Here is a 16,585-nt window from a genome sequence, read left to right on the forward strand (position 1 = left end):
AATATATTGTAGTAGGAGCAAGCTACCTAGTTTTATTTTTACTCGTTAGATAGTTTATCCCTTGTCCATGGCCCCAATATTGTCACTTTTGCCGGCCAGATTAATTGTTGAGTTAGCGTAACATGTGTTCATCTTCTCTTCTCATTGTACGCTTTCTCTGGATTTCTGTAGTTGATTTATTAAAAATAAACAGTAGCTTTCCTTAAAGTAAGCCTACAGAGTTAGTGGCAAATGTACTGAGAAACGGAGTAGGCCGCTCGAAAAATACGTATACATGTTTTTTTTAAAACTCCCGGCCAAACAATCTTCGAGGCAATTTCTCATACAATTCTACAGCAAAATATATTAAGTATTTTTTGTTCGATTTTTTAATCCTTTAAGTTTGATGTTTAACACAATTTTTCTCGAATTGAAATAGATAAACAATCCGTCAGAAAAAACAAATTAGTTGCTGCGCAGACATAAGGGGGAGAAAAAGGCACACATCATCAGGCAGGGTTTAATAGGGCGTAATAAGGATTCAATTGGGGGTAAAAAGGAGTAAAGGTAAGTTGAAATTTATATCCATGTTTTTTTTACAGTTAATATATAAATTAAGAAAAGAACTAGGCATTGTTCCTTATACTGTAAATTTTTTTCTATTTTCTTTCCGGATACAGTTTCGGAGACCACGTGCCGCTAGTAGCTAATTAGATACTAGCGCTGATGAAACAATTGTATGCGGAAGGGAAATGTAAAAAATTAGAGTATAGGTATATAGAGTAAGGTAAGCTAAAAATTTTTTGAAATTTTGCAAAAAAATCAGTTGCTAAAACTCTTTAATGTGATGCAAAAATTTAAAAAAAGAACGATTTGACTGACTTGCTTCAAATTTTATATACATGCTTATTTAGTTTTCCAGAGAAAATTACATTCTACTGTTACCAAAACTTTCCTCTAATTTTCTTTTTTTAACATGTTTTGATAGATAATGGATTTTAAAATAACTGTGTAAAATATTATGTAGATATCTACTTTCGGTATAATTTTATAAGTAGTAAGCAGCAAGCAGTAAAGGCCTTTTTCCCAAATATGTTTTTTTGATGCGAAATTAAATAAAACATAACCTGTTATTTTTGCCTTACCGCCTTTTGTCAAATATATTTTCTTTTCGGTGTAAAGGACATTGTACTCCACCCTGTACGTTATAGATTGGTTAATTTCTTCCCTATCGGGTATTTTTTAAGCATCATTATCATCATCATTGCCACTCTCACCGTCGCTCTCGTTTCTTGCATTTCGGTAAACGTGTTCCAGAATTTGAGAACCCCAAATTCAAGAAGATTAGCTATCAGGGATCGTCTTCAATTTGGACACTGTGTCCAGTACCTTCGTAATTATAATAGGCGCGGCATTAAGAGTACGCACTGAAATTTTTCTGATTTTTCGAAAGTTGAAAAAGATTGAATTTTATTCATTCTAGCCAATTATTAAAAATTATAGGAATATACTATTATTAACTTTATTTACAGATATCGGTATAGATATCTAGGCACCATATAGTGGCAGCCTGGTGATTTTTTTCAAATTTTTTTGTTGGATAGTTTCTGAGAATGAGACCGTTAAAAAAATCATCAATTTCAACCTCTCGCACTCCCCACCTTTGAAACAAATATCAAAACTAAGGCCGGCTTCTAAGAAACGAAGAGAAACGGTTGAGGGAACTATATTGGGCGGGCCTACCAGGGATGGAGCAGTCCAGGGTGCTTATTGGGGGATACGAACCCATGCGCACAAAGGATTGCTTAAACCTCACCAAAAAGAACCTCCGAATCATAGTAGGAATTCTCACTGGTCATTGTCGGCTGAACTACCACCTAGGGAAGCTAGGGATATCTACGGACACTGCCTGCAGGTTCTGTGAGGAGGAGGACGAAACCTCTATGCACGTCCTGGGACAGTGTCCAGCACTTGTGCAAAGTAGGTCGATACATCTGGGAGAACACTTAATACCAGATGCAAAGCTGAAACTTCTGGAAGTGGGGAACATACTAAAGTTCCTAACGGTTACTGGCCTGCTTGAGATACTATGATCAACAGGTACACTATAATCAGTAAAAGGGGCACAATAGTTCTTCAAGGACGCGGTGCGACTTTCCCTTAACAGAATAATAATAAAGGCCGGCTTCGGAAAGTACTAATCGAGACCTTTCGTTGGATACCTCACATGACTATATTTGATGAAAAAATGTACACCTCTCTTATGTATGTATGGGGAATCCCTCCCCCTATTTTAATCGCAGGATAATTCAAGTTATTGCGAATTCTAGGTCATGTCTTTCACTATTAGTTCGCCTGTGGGGTGATTGCTGCCTCTCACTAAACTGAACCATTCAGCTTTATCAACTGTTTGTTATTTGCATGGTCTGTTTCTTTTAACACTTCTCCTAGAACTAGCATTCCAAACCTTTTGCCTTTATCTGCCAAAATGGGAGATAAAGTTCTAAGGGGAATTTGCAACTGAATAGACTTTTTCAGTACCCTCTCAAAAGGGCTGAAAAAATTAAATATAAGTCGTGTATGTAGGTATTTTGCATAAAACCACCCCAAATTGGTACTTTATGCATCAATTTTGCACACCATACATCGAAGTCGGACCCAGGATTGATAATCATGTAGAAGCACTGTGGTGCTGATAACAATTTTTCTATGTCGCACGTTAGTTTGTGAATATAGAAAAATTTGCATTGAATCGGGATCGATTTCGACGTAATGCATGAAATATTTCCCCAAAAGTTAATAAAAATACTTCGAGTAAGAGGGCTTTTCAACTTAGAGAAATTCGACTTACAAATTGAATTTTATCTAGAAAATTGACGGAAACACCAATGAATGACTGAAGAAAAGTTCGAGTTGGAAAATAATTCGACTTAGAGAGGCTCGACTGTATTTAGCTGTTGCACTGTACACAATTTAGAACAAATAATTAATTTTTAGCAATTCTGTAATTCTTTTTTCAATTAAATGACCAAAGGGTATCTAACCCCTAAGTTCAAATATGTGCCAAATTGCACTTTTTTTTCAAGAAATCGTATTTTTTTCGCACAGACGATACAGGTTCAGGTTTAAGGGGGTCATCCCGTGTGTCCAGTAGTTAAGTCTGTACGTTAAAATACCGTTTCCTTTTTTCTTTAAGATGTTCGCAGCGCCCTCTAGCGTGGCAGCAGAAAAACACTTGTTTTGGAGATGGGTGTATAAATTGCTCTGTGTTTTAATAAAGAACTATGCCCAGTAACCCCATCGGGGTGGAAAAATTACTATTAACGCTCAAGATATTAATAAATCTGTGATGGAAAATTCATATTTGTATCTTTATCCAGTTCTTTACAAACAATTTCTAAAAAAAGCCAAAAAACGGCCTTCACACGCGTACAGGAGACAATCGCTTTATGTACTTTTGTAATCGTGTAGCGCCATTTAACTCGCATGGTTATAAATATTTGGTGTCAGCCTTGACGTAGCTTTCTACCAGGGCAATTTTTTAGCTATAATTGAAAGAAATGTCTTGATATCCAAAAAGTGACTTTTCAAATGATCGTTTTTCTAAAAATGACCTTCTTCACATTGACGGGAATTGTAACTCAAAAAGTAATGAATCAATCGTCATGAAATTTGGAAGTATGATTCTTTATAAAATTATGAAGAATATGAATGAATCTTTGGGACGATATAATATTTTAGTTTGGGTTTGGAGGTGGTTAATAGGCCAAAGTTTAAGAAAATAATTAATTTGGAAGATGGTGTCGTTTATTGGTTAATAATTTTATCAATAAATACAAATACGGACCAACTGTCTGTGATATTTAAGGGTGTTTTTGGTTTGCAAAATTAGTCAAAATAGACAAGATCTGACTAATATTATGTTCCAATTAGATTGAACTTCAATCAATCTTTCAACTAACAAAATCGGCATCAAAATAGATCTTCTAATGTGGCTTCCTTTTAAGTAAAATTTGGCTCTTTTAGATCTTTGGCAATATGGCTCACACAAAATTGCGTTCATATATTTTATCCATAAGAATTTGTATTTGGTCCTCTGTTATTTATTATATGTATATTTTAACCGTAGATTTTTCATCCATGATGATGACCAGCCACCGGTTTGACTGCCGTTCAGTTGGAACAGAGTGTCACGGTTACCTTATTCGGGTTCTTGAAATACAGGTCACCAGTAGACCTCATTAGAAATGAGACAATCGATTCATTTGTCGATAGAGTGTAAGAGTGTAAACAGGAAAAATACAATCCTATACAGTCGTAATAGTGAATAACAAATTTTTAAATTGCTGTGTTATTAAATTATTGGCGGAATGTGAAGGACGCCCCAAACCTCCGTCAATAGGCGCAAGCTTCGCATCTCATAACCAGCATTATAAAAGTTTATCGTTAAAAAGTTATTAGAAATCCTGCTGTGATAAAGTAGACCATAAAATCAAATCATTTTATTAATATTCTCATTCAGTATTCCTATAGACGAAGGAAATTACTATTGTTGTTTGCAAGACATCCGAATTCCGAGCGAAAGTCGACTGATACTATCATCCTAGACACAGCTGCCTTCTGAAATTCTAATCTCATGATCTTAAATAATTATTCGATGGCGTAAATAAATCAGGACAAACTTCAACCGTCATTAAACACCAATTTACTTTGCCGCTTCAGATTGAATATCAAGCTGTCCAGAAGATTATTTGCCAATTAAATAAGGACCTTGGAAGAGCAGATAACGGTTTGAAAAATAACATTCAAACAGTCAAGAGGAAGAGACAAAATATTCAGCGCAAATAATGGCTTACTATAAATTCATAAGCAAACTCTAAATGCCATTAAAATGGCAGTGAACTTGTTGCCTACACCCACAGCATCCAGGCGTCAAGCCGAAAATCGCATTTAGGGGTGTTTTCGAGGCAGTTTATTTTTGCTAAGCTACGAAGTGAGCAAGTGGAGCTTTAGGTGTCCAACTTTAAGCTCATTACCAAGTTATTTGTTGCAACAACACCGTGAAATCCCTTCATTCCGTTCGGTTTTACCTCCAACTAGACTTGATATCGGCTACTTCGCAGTTGGGAGGACCGGCAGGGATTTTTTCGTATTCACAAAGACCTTGGATGAAAAAAGGACCTAACTGTCTAGAAACCTATTTGAAATATGGTATGTTCCTTAAGCACATTTGGAACAAGTTTTCACGCAAATATGTACTTTCATATTTACACTATCCAACTATGGAGTTGAAAATTTTCTCTAACATACGTTTACAAATTAGATAATCTGGCAAACAAAAACTATCCTATTTTCGCACTCATCAAGCCTTAATCAAATCATCATGTACTACTTACAAGGCGTGGTGGTACTCCGAACATTGTGTACCATTGCATAAATGATAAGGACAGACTTGAAATGCACTTCCATGTTAAAGATGATTGCTCCAAAGGGAACTGCTTCTAATATGATTTCACGGAACTTGCATTTATTGCGCTGACTTAACCTGCCTTAACTGCAAAACTGTAGATATCATTTGATCACTGCTCACTTCTGCACTTAGCGGACTTTTCTTCGGATTCAAAAACATAAGATATGTTAAGTACGGTTCCCGTTTGCACTCCCGAGTGAAAAGCAAATCCGTTTTAATCACCCCCAAGGTTTCTATCTAACTCAATATACAAACACTTGGGCCGCACGTGTTCTCCAAACAATTACACTATTCAACAATAAAAATAAGTTAGTTTGCAACTCAAGTAAAAATTGGGACACATTACCACACTACGTTACTACCTAAATCTGGATTTTGAAAAAGTGTATAGCTGCAGATATTGAATTTCGGGGTGGTGCGCAGGTCACACCTTCATGAGGTAAAGCTCTCTCCTAGAGACGACGGCGAGTGCAGCGGCGAAGAATCCTGAAGGACTCGTGCAAGGAGCTTTCAATTTCTAAGATGAGTATCCTTTGCATCTGATGGCACTCGACATAATAGCACATCGCCGACGGGAACATCTAATCAAGAAAGTTTACATCGATAGCATCCGGAACATAAATCGCAAATTGATTAGAACTTTATTTAATTTTCCACCAACTACAACTTTTGCTGTAACTTTGGAGTGAAAAGCGCAGTCTTTGCAACACATGGACTGCCCCATCCTTCCATTAGAAATAGAGATTTGCCCATTCAACATATTGCAGCAATAGCTAGATATACCCATATACTCATGTATTTGTACATACATATATATTGTTCTATGCACTTAGTCCTATATAAACATATTAGTTTCAAATGCGAAAGGATACTCCACGTGGAATTTATTGCCAAGGCTAATCGAGAATCACCTCATATGGGACTAGTTAAGCAATCAATTAGGGAGCATAGTAATGGATGCCAATAATGCGTGATGATAAGTTCGATTCAGGAATTCGATTAATGTTCTGAATACGATATTTGTTGATTGATTTGTTTATGTAAATTTGATGAATTACCGAAGCGAATGCAATTAGTTGGCATTGAATTTACCATTTTCGAAGGGAACTATTCAATCAGGTCAAAATTCATGAACATTTAAAATTTAAGGAAGTTATTAGTGATGGAAGCAATCATGTGTGAAGATTCTCTTAACGTATCATATTTTCTTTGTGTAGGTGGAGGTGAAAATCTTCGAGAGATGCAGCGTCAGATTGCAGAAATGTGTAGAATTCACACCTAAAATAATGGCAGTTACCTTGACCCCCTATCCCCGGGGGCTCTGCGGAAGCCCTGGATACTGAGCACCGACCAGATGGACCGCATTGTGCGGGCATTGTTCCCCAGACACCCGGGTTGATGTAAATAGCGTGGAAAACGTCGAGGATTGCCCCCTTTTGACAATGAGAGAGCTCGAAGAAACGCTTATCACTAGGAAAAATAGGAAGGCGCCATTCCCTGATGGCATCCCGGCGGAAGTTTACAAACTGATGTTCCGCCAACGGCCAGAATTGCTGCTTGAAGTGTTCAACGCCTGCTTCAAGCAGGGCATTTTCCTTATCGCTGGAAAGTGGCCAAAATCGCGTTGATCAGTAAGGGTAAAGGAGACCCGGAGCTCCTGTCTGCATACCGACCGTTGTGTATGTTTGACACGGCCGGAAAAGTGCTCGAAAAGCTCATCAGGGGTAGACTCGCTGAAGCGATCCGTGCTGCCGGGGACTTACCCACAAGGCAGTTCGGCTTCAGAACATCTACAGTGGATGCTGTTGTGGAGGTCGTGGATGCGGTTCATCGAGCCGAGGCACACTTCCGCCCATCTCGACGGATAGTGCTCCTCATAACGCTTGATATTAGAAATGCCTTCAATTCTGTAAGATGGACAGATATGCTAAGCACACTAGAAAACTCATTTCACTTGCCAAGCTATCTCTTGTGGATATTGAGGATTATCCGAAAGACCGCTCCCTGCTCTATAAGATGCTAGAGAGCCAGAGGAGGATGGAAATCACGTTTCCTACGATAGTCTGCTGAGACTCGATATGCCTGAAGAGTCGCGCCTGGTCGGTTATGCAGACGACGTTGCGGCACTTGTTGCCGGACGCACTGTTGAACAGGCGCATAGCAGACTTGGCATATTGATGCGACGGATAAGCGGATGGATGACTGCTCACGGTTTCAACCTTGTGCTGGAAAAAAACCGAAGTAGTCATCCTGACCAGAAGGAGAATTTCGACCCTCCGACCCATATCGATCGGCGAGTTGCCTATAGAGTCAAAACCAGCGATTAAACACCTTACTCGACCCGAAGCTGAGCTTCTTTGAGCAAATCAAAGCAGCAGCGGATAGGGCTGCAGCTGGAGTCGCGGTCTTGAGTCGGCTGATGGCGAATGTCGGGGGCCCTATATCAACTCCTCATGGGAGCAACGCAGTCGGTTCTTCTCTATGGTGCCGAGGTATGGGCTGATGCCCTTGACAAGGAGGTGCATCGTAAACGCCTCGCTCAGGTGCAGAGGCGAGGAGCTTTGCGAGTGGCTTCTGCTTATCGCACCGTCTCCGAACCGGCTGTGATGGTGATCGCGGGAGTGATCCCCGCTGCCCTCCTTGCCAAGCAGCGCAAAGCTATCTATCGCCGTAAGGGCGAAAACTTAAGAGAAGTGGTTGCCCGTAAAGAACGTCAACGCACCCTTACCGAGTGGCAATTTTCTTGGCAAAATGAGCCAAGGGGCAAGTGGACTGCGCGGCTCATCGACAAATTAAACCCATGGTTGAACAGAACGCACGGTGAGATTGATTACTTCCTTACCCAACTTCTAAGTAGGCATGGAGGTTTTCAGTCTTACATGCACAAGATTGGGAAGGCGCGATATCCGGTTATGTGTTCTGCAATGGAGTGGCGGACGACGCTGAACACACCTTGTTCTCTTGCGAGAGGTGGGACGACTTTTTTCAGCAGCTTTATGCAGACACAGGGGAGCTCTCTCCAGACAACATTATCAGAGAGATGCTGAAGAGAGCTGGCAGCTGGAATCGTATTGCGCATTATGTTCGGGCTCTTCTTATTGCGAAGAAGATTGAACTCGACCGGCGGAGGGATCGGACGGTAAGGGGTTCCCTGAACTAACAACAACTCCCTTCCTCCCCTCCCCTCCCGTTGGTGAAAGGAATTCCCTGACTTGAAGGCGCCCAAAGCCGGGAGAGCGGGAGAGCTAACCCGAAGTAATGTGTCAAACGGTTCCAGGCTAATTCTCTGATGACAGGGAGGTGTTTAGTTGGTAGTCCGCCAGCGTGCTGTTGCGGGAGTCCAACACTCTGTGCGTAAACCTCCTCCATTCACCTACCCTACTCCAAAAAAAAAAACTTTTGTTTTATAATAATAATATACAGAGCGTCCCTTTTACGATAGTAGAAATTTTAATGGTGAATAGCACCACTCGTTTGTGGAAAATCGTTCCATGGAATGGACAATCTATATTTTGTCGTCACAGAGTTATAGTGTTTTTCGTAAATAGTATCGAAAAGCTTGACTTTCCCAACAAAATCAAAATTTCAAAAGCGTAGTACCCGCTAATCATTTAATTTCAGATTTGATATTTTTGCAACTGAAGGAGAATATAATTGTTCAAATTTCAAATTAATTTTCAAAATTGATTTTTTATCAAAATTGTCTGGATAGCTGAGTGGTTAGAACACAAGACGGTCGTACGGAAGGTCGCGGTTCAAATCTCACTAGAGGCAGTGGGATTTGTATCATGATTTGACGTCAGATACTAGTCGACTCAGCTGTGAATGAGTACCTGAGTCAAATCAGGGTAATAATCTCCCGCGAGCGCAAAGCTGACCACATTGCGTCCTACAGTGTACTGTAGTGTACCGTAACGGTCTTGAATGGAGTGCTCTAACACACTTCAAGGCCCTGATCCAATAAGGATTGTTGCGCCAACGATTATTATTATTATTATATTGTAACGATGCGGTAAGTTGACAAAAGTTGCCCCATTATATTAGTTTTCGAATAACATGTAAAAATGAGGGACTTAATCATGAGAAAATTACGAATATTATGCATTAAATCGGAGCAAACCTGCTATTAATGTTAAGCAAATCGATTTAGATGTTTTGATTGGTTTGTTTAAAAACCACGTTTTCTCCCAATTAATTTAATTTAATCCTAAAGGAAATTGATTATTTCAAAGACGTTATTAAGGGGTTGTTTACGAGAGATAATCCGTTTTAAAATATTTTCGTTAATTTATCCAATATTATGAATGTTAATTTATTCAATAAGTCAATAGTTAAATTATTAATTTTGTTTAAGGTTTGGGTGATATGATGCTTGTAAGGTAAACAGTGGTCAAATGTAAATCCCAGATACTTAAGCTTTTTGCTCCACCTAAAATAATAATAATATATGCATAAATTAGCAGTAGTAGCTTATAAGTTCATCGACATGGGTGTGGAGCTTACTTTCGAAATTCTTGACCATTGCAAGTGCAAGATTTTTCGTGATGTGCCATACGGTGCAGTATGAAATTATTGTTATTTGAAGCAAGTTCTGCGTCATTGACCGAAGGTAAATTCATTTTTATTACCCCTTACTCGCAGCGATTGATCGAGACTTCGGTTCCTTACCTTCATCGATCCGCTTCGATGTTTTCGTAGTTTCCTAGGTCTTTAGCATTTCTTCGGGACATGGTGGACGACTTTATTAATGCCAAAGACAATATCATTTTAGATAGCAGTCCAATGTGCATCAGTATTCTTTGGCGAGTTGCTTAATTCATCTTCCGTGCAATCAGTGCGGTAACTCCCCCCGTCTTTATTGTCGAACGACAGTTGGATCATGAAAGTGGCCAGTGTTGAATTTGAGTGGTCAAAACTGTCTGATTCTGTGAATAGATGCGGGTACAACAGACAAGCGATGTCGACTAATGATACCTTTTAAGGCCAATGCCAGCTACTTGTTATGCATAGAAAAGAGCTCCTAAATCTATTACTGATTCGTACTTCTGGCGATCCTTAAGGGTGATTTATTTTTATTTGGTATTCTCGATAGCTCGTGCCAAACCGTCAGTCCCTTCATATGAATTGCTGGAATTCTATTGTATTTTTGGTTTCCAATTTATACGGGGATCAGTTAGGCATTTTCTTTTTGGGTGGGGTGAGTGAACTCCTGTTCAGACTACTGGGTGAACTGTTGACACTGTCGCTTCTGTGATATTAACCTGGAACCGTTTTAGAGATCAGTTTAGAAATACACACATCCCTATCTTTTTCGTTTTAATACTGTCTTGAGTATAATGCAGGATGTCCTCTGTCTTCTACAGAAGAAAATGTGGTAAATGTGGACCATGATCTCCCGATGTTGTGTAGGTAAGACCCACCACTGAGTCTGGGTTGAGTAATAATCAATCTCATCGCTCACGATATAGCCTCCATAGACTCCAGAACAAAAAGAACACATCACGACAACGGACGCCGTCATAGAAAATAACATTAGCAAGACCACAGGACAGGGAGATAATCAAGAAGCTTAGAGAGAAGTCCATTTATTAGATTAAAGCAGGAAAACGGAATGTACTAGTCATATTAGACAAAGAGGGCTACTTAAACTTGATGAAGGACAAACTTGAGAACGAATTTTACAGAACGATCTTCTACCACAACTCGTAAAACAGACAGAATTATCAACAAATGCCAACCAACCAATTTTAGGAAACAACAAACTGAAAGTCTTCGCTCCAGAATTTCTAGAATGAAAGGGGCCCATAAGATTCTTAAACCAGTCAAGGAGGTGAGAGAAATCGTTCCTGCGAAAATGTCTAAAACGCGTCAAATAGCTATAGGCTAGTGAGGCAGTTTCAGAATATGGAAAAACAGTTTGAGACTAGTTCGGTCGAGAGTTCAAGTGACCGCTCTTGATTGCCTACATTAATAATAAAAGTCTGATACTAAGATTATGGAAGAAGTATATGGATGACATCTGCGCAACCATCGGAAAAAACGATATAAAAATACACTCAACTCCTTCAACAGGCGGCGTGCAAGTATCGAATTCAGTCTGGAAATTATTTGAAAACGTTTTAGAAGTAAACAAATGTCAACATTGTGTCAGATATTCAAGGCTGGTCCAAATTAAGAATATAGTAATTAGCGCTCGACAATGCAAAACACCTTCATAAAATTGGCAAAATCCCCAAACATGATAAATGAGTTTCACACCACCTGTCTAACACCAATAAGGATCAACGTCAGATATTCTTCATGATTGATCCATTTCTTAACGGGATTGTAACTGGGGATGAAAAATGGATTTTTTATTCCAATTGCAATGATAGGCCAACATCGAATTGTTGAAAAAGATCTGCTCCTCAGACAATCATCTTTAAAGGAAAAATGAAGATAACTCCGAAAATGGTTTCCGACATCAGAAACAACCTATACGTCTCCCATCCCAACAGTGAATTAAGTTATCTACCTTGGCGTTACTATCATCTCAAACCTATCCAACACTACCTCCATCAATAAGGCTCTAAACTCAACTCAAAATCAAGTTTTTTTCTTATAAGCAGGTAATTCGTCTTTTAATCACTTTCGGGTTCATCTTCTGGACTGACTTCTCTCCTTAACAAATGAAGACGCTTCGCCTCAGGCAAAGGTAGATAGATTCTCTACAATTGTCCCGGCATATTCAAAAATGACGATGGTACCAAATAAATATCCAACCTGATCCACGCATCAATGCCTTCTTTTCTTCCTTCTTCCATATTAATAAAATGTTTTCATAAAAGAAAATCTGACTCAGTTAACAAGAAAAAGGAGTTTACTTTAACGTGATAATGCAAAACTCCACTCAACAAGAGTGACTCTGGAAATTGGGGAATTGCCTCTCAACTCCCTAGATCACAGATCAAACCCAGCAGAAATGATTTCAATTCCAAATAACTGTCCATTTTGTCTATTGAATAATAATGATAAAAATGGGTGGCACAACAGTCCAAATTGTATCTACGCCTTGAATTACCTTACACTTCATTTCTAAAACATACGCTGCGCTAAGAGGCAATATAGCGAGCGTTGCACTTACCCGGGATTATTACCCTAACTTGATTCACAGCTGAGTGGACCGATATCCACTATGCAGGCGACATATATCGTATAATCGACACAGATTCAACATTGTCGTCTATTGTATATACGTCCAATTTAAAAATGCATTAAAAAAGCAAATTTTCTTTCTAAGTCTGGTTTACAAAATTATGACACTTTCCGCAAAAAGGAAACATTATATTACAGCATACTGAAATATTGTTTTGTGGAGCAGAATTGTAGCAAAACAAAATCGTCACACTTCGGAATTACAGAATTCAAAGAGGAGTTTCCCAGGTTGCGTCCTTCTTTGAACCCTAATTTCTTAAAAAAATGGAATCCACCATAATGAAAGCATATCCTTTCCCTAGTTATTGTTTGTGATATGAGGGAGCCTAAGTCCACAATATGTTTAATTATATCTATAACTTACTCTAATTTTTTTGAGTCGCAGGGCTCCTCGTTTTGGACTCGCTTACAAGCGGTCATGTAAATCGCAATTTTTTATATAATCTCTTGCAATTGGTTATATAAAACGAAGTGATTGGCGCAAACGGATATCACTAACAGAGAAATTCGACCTGTTTATAGACGTTCTGTGTAAGTATCAGAAAAATGACAAAATCCAACTCTGAGCGAAATCTTAAATTATACTGTTAATAAATCTTAGATTAGTTTTACCTTCAATGAAAACTCCCACGATAGCAAACAAAAAACATCGAAAAACCAGGATATTATCTAAAGGTCAATAAATTTAACTTGATAGTAAATGTAAATAGCATATACTGATGAAAATTCATTACTTCGGTACCCACGTCAATTGCAAATGTCGGACCGTGCTTACCTAAGATTCGATGCCAATCAAGAATCCACAAGGCAGATAATGAAATCATCGCGAAATCTAATTTCCTAACATATATGTAAGTGATTGATTCAAGAATGTAAAAAAAAATTTATGTTCTCAAAGAAGATGCCCCATGCATGTCCAAGGAATGGCTGAGACATGTTGGTTCGGAAATTAAACCTAGTGGCACGTTGAGTTATAATTAATAATAAAGCCCAAAATACATTTCAATCAGGAGGTTGCGTGAAGCGGCAAATTAGCACTGTCAACAAACTATTCATAAGACACCTTTTTTCCGAGACTTATCAAAAATCCACACGTACATATTATGCAATCTCATACGATTTTTAATATACCATTCCATAACTTGTCCGGATGGCTGAGTCACTGGTGGGAGTGGAATTTGTATCGTGATTTGACGTCAGATACCACTTGACTCAGCTGTGAATGAGTACCTGAATCAAATCAGGGTAATAATCTCGGGCGAGCGCAATGCTGACCACATTGCCTCCTACAGGGTTCTGTAATCCTGTAGGATACCGTTACGGTCTTGAATGAAGTGCTCTAACATACTTCCAAGCCCTGATCCAATTGGATTATTGTGCCAACGATTATATTATTATTCCATAACTGCCAAAAAAATGGCAGGATATAATAGAATGATCTATCGGTTATTAGGAACACCTTTATCACCTGGAGATTTCGCCAAAGAGAAGGGGCAAATTATGGACGCTGTCACCAAAAGTGGTTACAATAACAATACCATCCAAGCTACGATCAAGATCATGTTGTATGTATGAAGCGGACATCCAAAAGGTTTGAGGAGGAGATTCCAATCAAAAAAGAAATTATCTAACGTGAAAGATCAGAAAAGTTCGTCAGAGAGCCAGAGTACTAGAAATACACAAATAAACTCGAAGATTTATTTATTAAAAGATAGCCTATCATATAAACAGGCAGTTAATTATATATTAACTATTGATAACTAAATAATTGAAGTACAGTAGACAGGTGCTAACATGAACAGAATCGATCCAGCGGTGTTCATGCTACTGAAAATGTTCACATTAAAGAGCGTTAGGGAAAGGTAACCTGCCTTTTGACGCAAATTCAAATTTCCGAGAGGTTGCCACCATTTTCTTCAGACCAGTCAATTACAAGGTCCAATGCCACCAATTCATCCTATAAGCACCAACGTATCACCTGAATGCGGTCTCGTTCCGTATTTTATTGTTAAATTCCACAAGCATAGTTTCGATGTCATATCTGCGTCAGACATCGAAACCTGGTTCTACCTTCTCAAAAGAGACACTTTTTTATTAGAATACGAAATTCGTGCTGAGTGCATAAACATTTGCATTATAGCCGATAACAACAGGTTGAGTTTGAATTAGGAAACTTGTTGTGAAGGCAACTGCAATAGATTTTGCAATCACTGTGCTGCAAAATGTAACTCACATTTCCTGTAGCGGGTAGCATATAGTTTGACTGTTGTGTAACTTAAGTATTATTAAGGGCGCGCATTTTCTGTGAGAAAATGAAGATTTTGTTGATGTTAAATTTCCTTTATGGCTGTTTAATAAATTTGAGTTTTAGGGATTAAATTGCCGGCAACTATATGTTTGATCTTGATGCACCAAACATTTACGTATATTGCCCAGGTATCACGCCGTGGATGGAGGCCCAAATTCATAGAGCTGATATGCTCCATAGCAGAAGGCAAGACCTTCAGAGTCGGTACTAACACTTTTTAAATTGAAAACCGGAACCTGGGAATTATCATGGCATAATACATTGCCTATTCAATAAAATTAGGGCAACTAAAAGCGATGTGGCGGTCAAAGGTGCTAATTCGAAACGTGGATAGGTAGACACGATGGAACATAAAACCTAGGAGACGCTTGGTGAACCAACGCCCAAATTTAACACGGGCCGTCTCCCTGATCCGGTTACAGAATGTGAGGAAACTTTCTTGTTTTGCAAACGACGTATACTTTATTCAACCCGTCCGAGAGTATTTATGCGGAGTCTAGGTCACCACTTCACTTGCTTTTCACCGATTCCGAGAAAACTTTAACAGTGTGAAAAGGAAGTGCATGTAGCATGATCTTCGCAAGAGTTTACCTTTCTTCAACCACTTGGACTACGATAATGGCGTCTGCTTTCCCTCTCAGCAAGCTATGGATCACAGTTTTCTCGTTTGGGCAGAACATCGAGCGTTGATCAATTTATACATCTAGGAACCGTTGTTTTTGTAGTTGGGAGCATCGAGCTACATATTGCTCGCCTTCGCTGTTTAGTCGGAAATTTAGAAATGCAATTATCTCAACATTAATATCAAGTTGAGGCTGTTTCGCGCCAGTGTTCTTCCTGTGCTACTTGCTACATGGGAGTAGCACATGAAAATTGACTGCTGTTGTTACTGAAATAAGAACTTGGGTCAGATACCTGTTAACGTGTGGATGAAAACGCGAAAGTGGCTGTGGATAGATTACACAGTAAAAAAGGGAATGGAAAGTCACTGAGGTAGTTGAAGAATACTGCCAGGAACCGACAGCGATGACGTGTAGGTGTGGTTGACGCGTTATACTCAACACAGAGTTTTATGATAGCTATGCACGGAGATGTGCACCGCGTTCCAGGGGATTATTATATCTCTTCGAAGATTATATTGTAAATATCACAACTATAATAAATCAAATATTTTGTTTTAAAGTGTGAGTTGGTCCGGAGTCCCCATTTACTTGGTTGTGGACCGCACTCATTTTAATTAGTAATTGACTCCCACATTTTAATGTAAGGATCATTCATTTTGGTCAAACACCCATTTTCTGAAATTTAAATATAGGGCAGATTCAACTTTTCAGACACTGATTCACTTTGGCTCTGCGGCACAGTGTGACTGAAAGCGGCTATCTAGGATTCTCAGCTTTCCCAATTCCCCAGGTTTTAATTTATACGAAACTTAGTATTTGCACATTCAAAGAAACTTTTGCGCTGCTTTACCATTTTCACCATTCGGGTGCAGTCCTTTCGTTCAACGAAACGTACGTTTTTTCGGACAATAATTGCCAAAGTGAGCCGGTCTCATCGGCGTTGTAAAGCTGCTGTCTGCTCAATTAAATCTTTGTAATTTTTTCTCTTAGTTTGCTTTTGAATGGATCTTC

At 38.9% G+C, this 16,585-nt stretch overlaps 1 protein-coding gene and 1 long non-coding RNA gene across 3 annotated transcripts in view; one reads left to right on the forward strand and one right to left on the reverse strand.

Annotated features, from left to right (window-relative positions):
• The window catches only part of LOC119653668 (Down syndrome cell adhesion molecule), a 27,784-nt gene extending 21,969 nt beyond the window's left edge, over positions 1–5,815 (reverse strand). Inside the window, exon 1 of the mRNA XM_038058502.1 lies at positions 5,376–5,815. Within this exon, the coding sequence (XP_037914430.1) occupies positions 5,376–5,448 (73 nt within the window). The 5' untranslated portion in view covers positions 5,449–5,815. The remainder of the gene's footprint in view (positions 1–5,375) is intronic.
• The window catches only part of LOC119653670, a 25,026-nt gene continuing 8,667 nt past the window's right edge, over positions 227–16,585 (forward strand). Inside the window, exons 1-3 of one of the 2 annotated variants that reach the window (XR_005249733.1) lie at positions 227–349; positions 419–546; positions 660–766. This is a non-coding gene — a long non-coding RNA (uncharacterized LOC119653670). Of the gene's footprint in view, positions 547–659; positions 767–16,585 lie in introns of both variants that reach the window. The other variant, XR_005249732.1, reaches the window with a different exon arrangement.

The sequence above is a fragment of the Hermetia illucens genome, chromosome 4 (assembly GCF_905115235.1).
Source record: "Hermetia illucens chromosome 4, iHerIll2.2.curated.20191125, whole genome shotgun sequence".
NCBI lineage: Eukaryota > Metazoa > Arthropoda > Insecta > Diptera > Stratiomyidae > Hermetia > Hermetia illucens.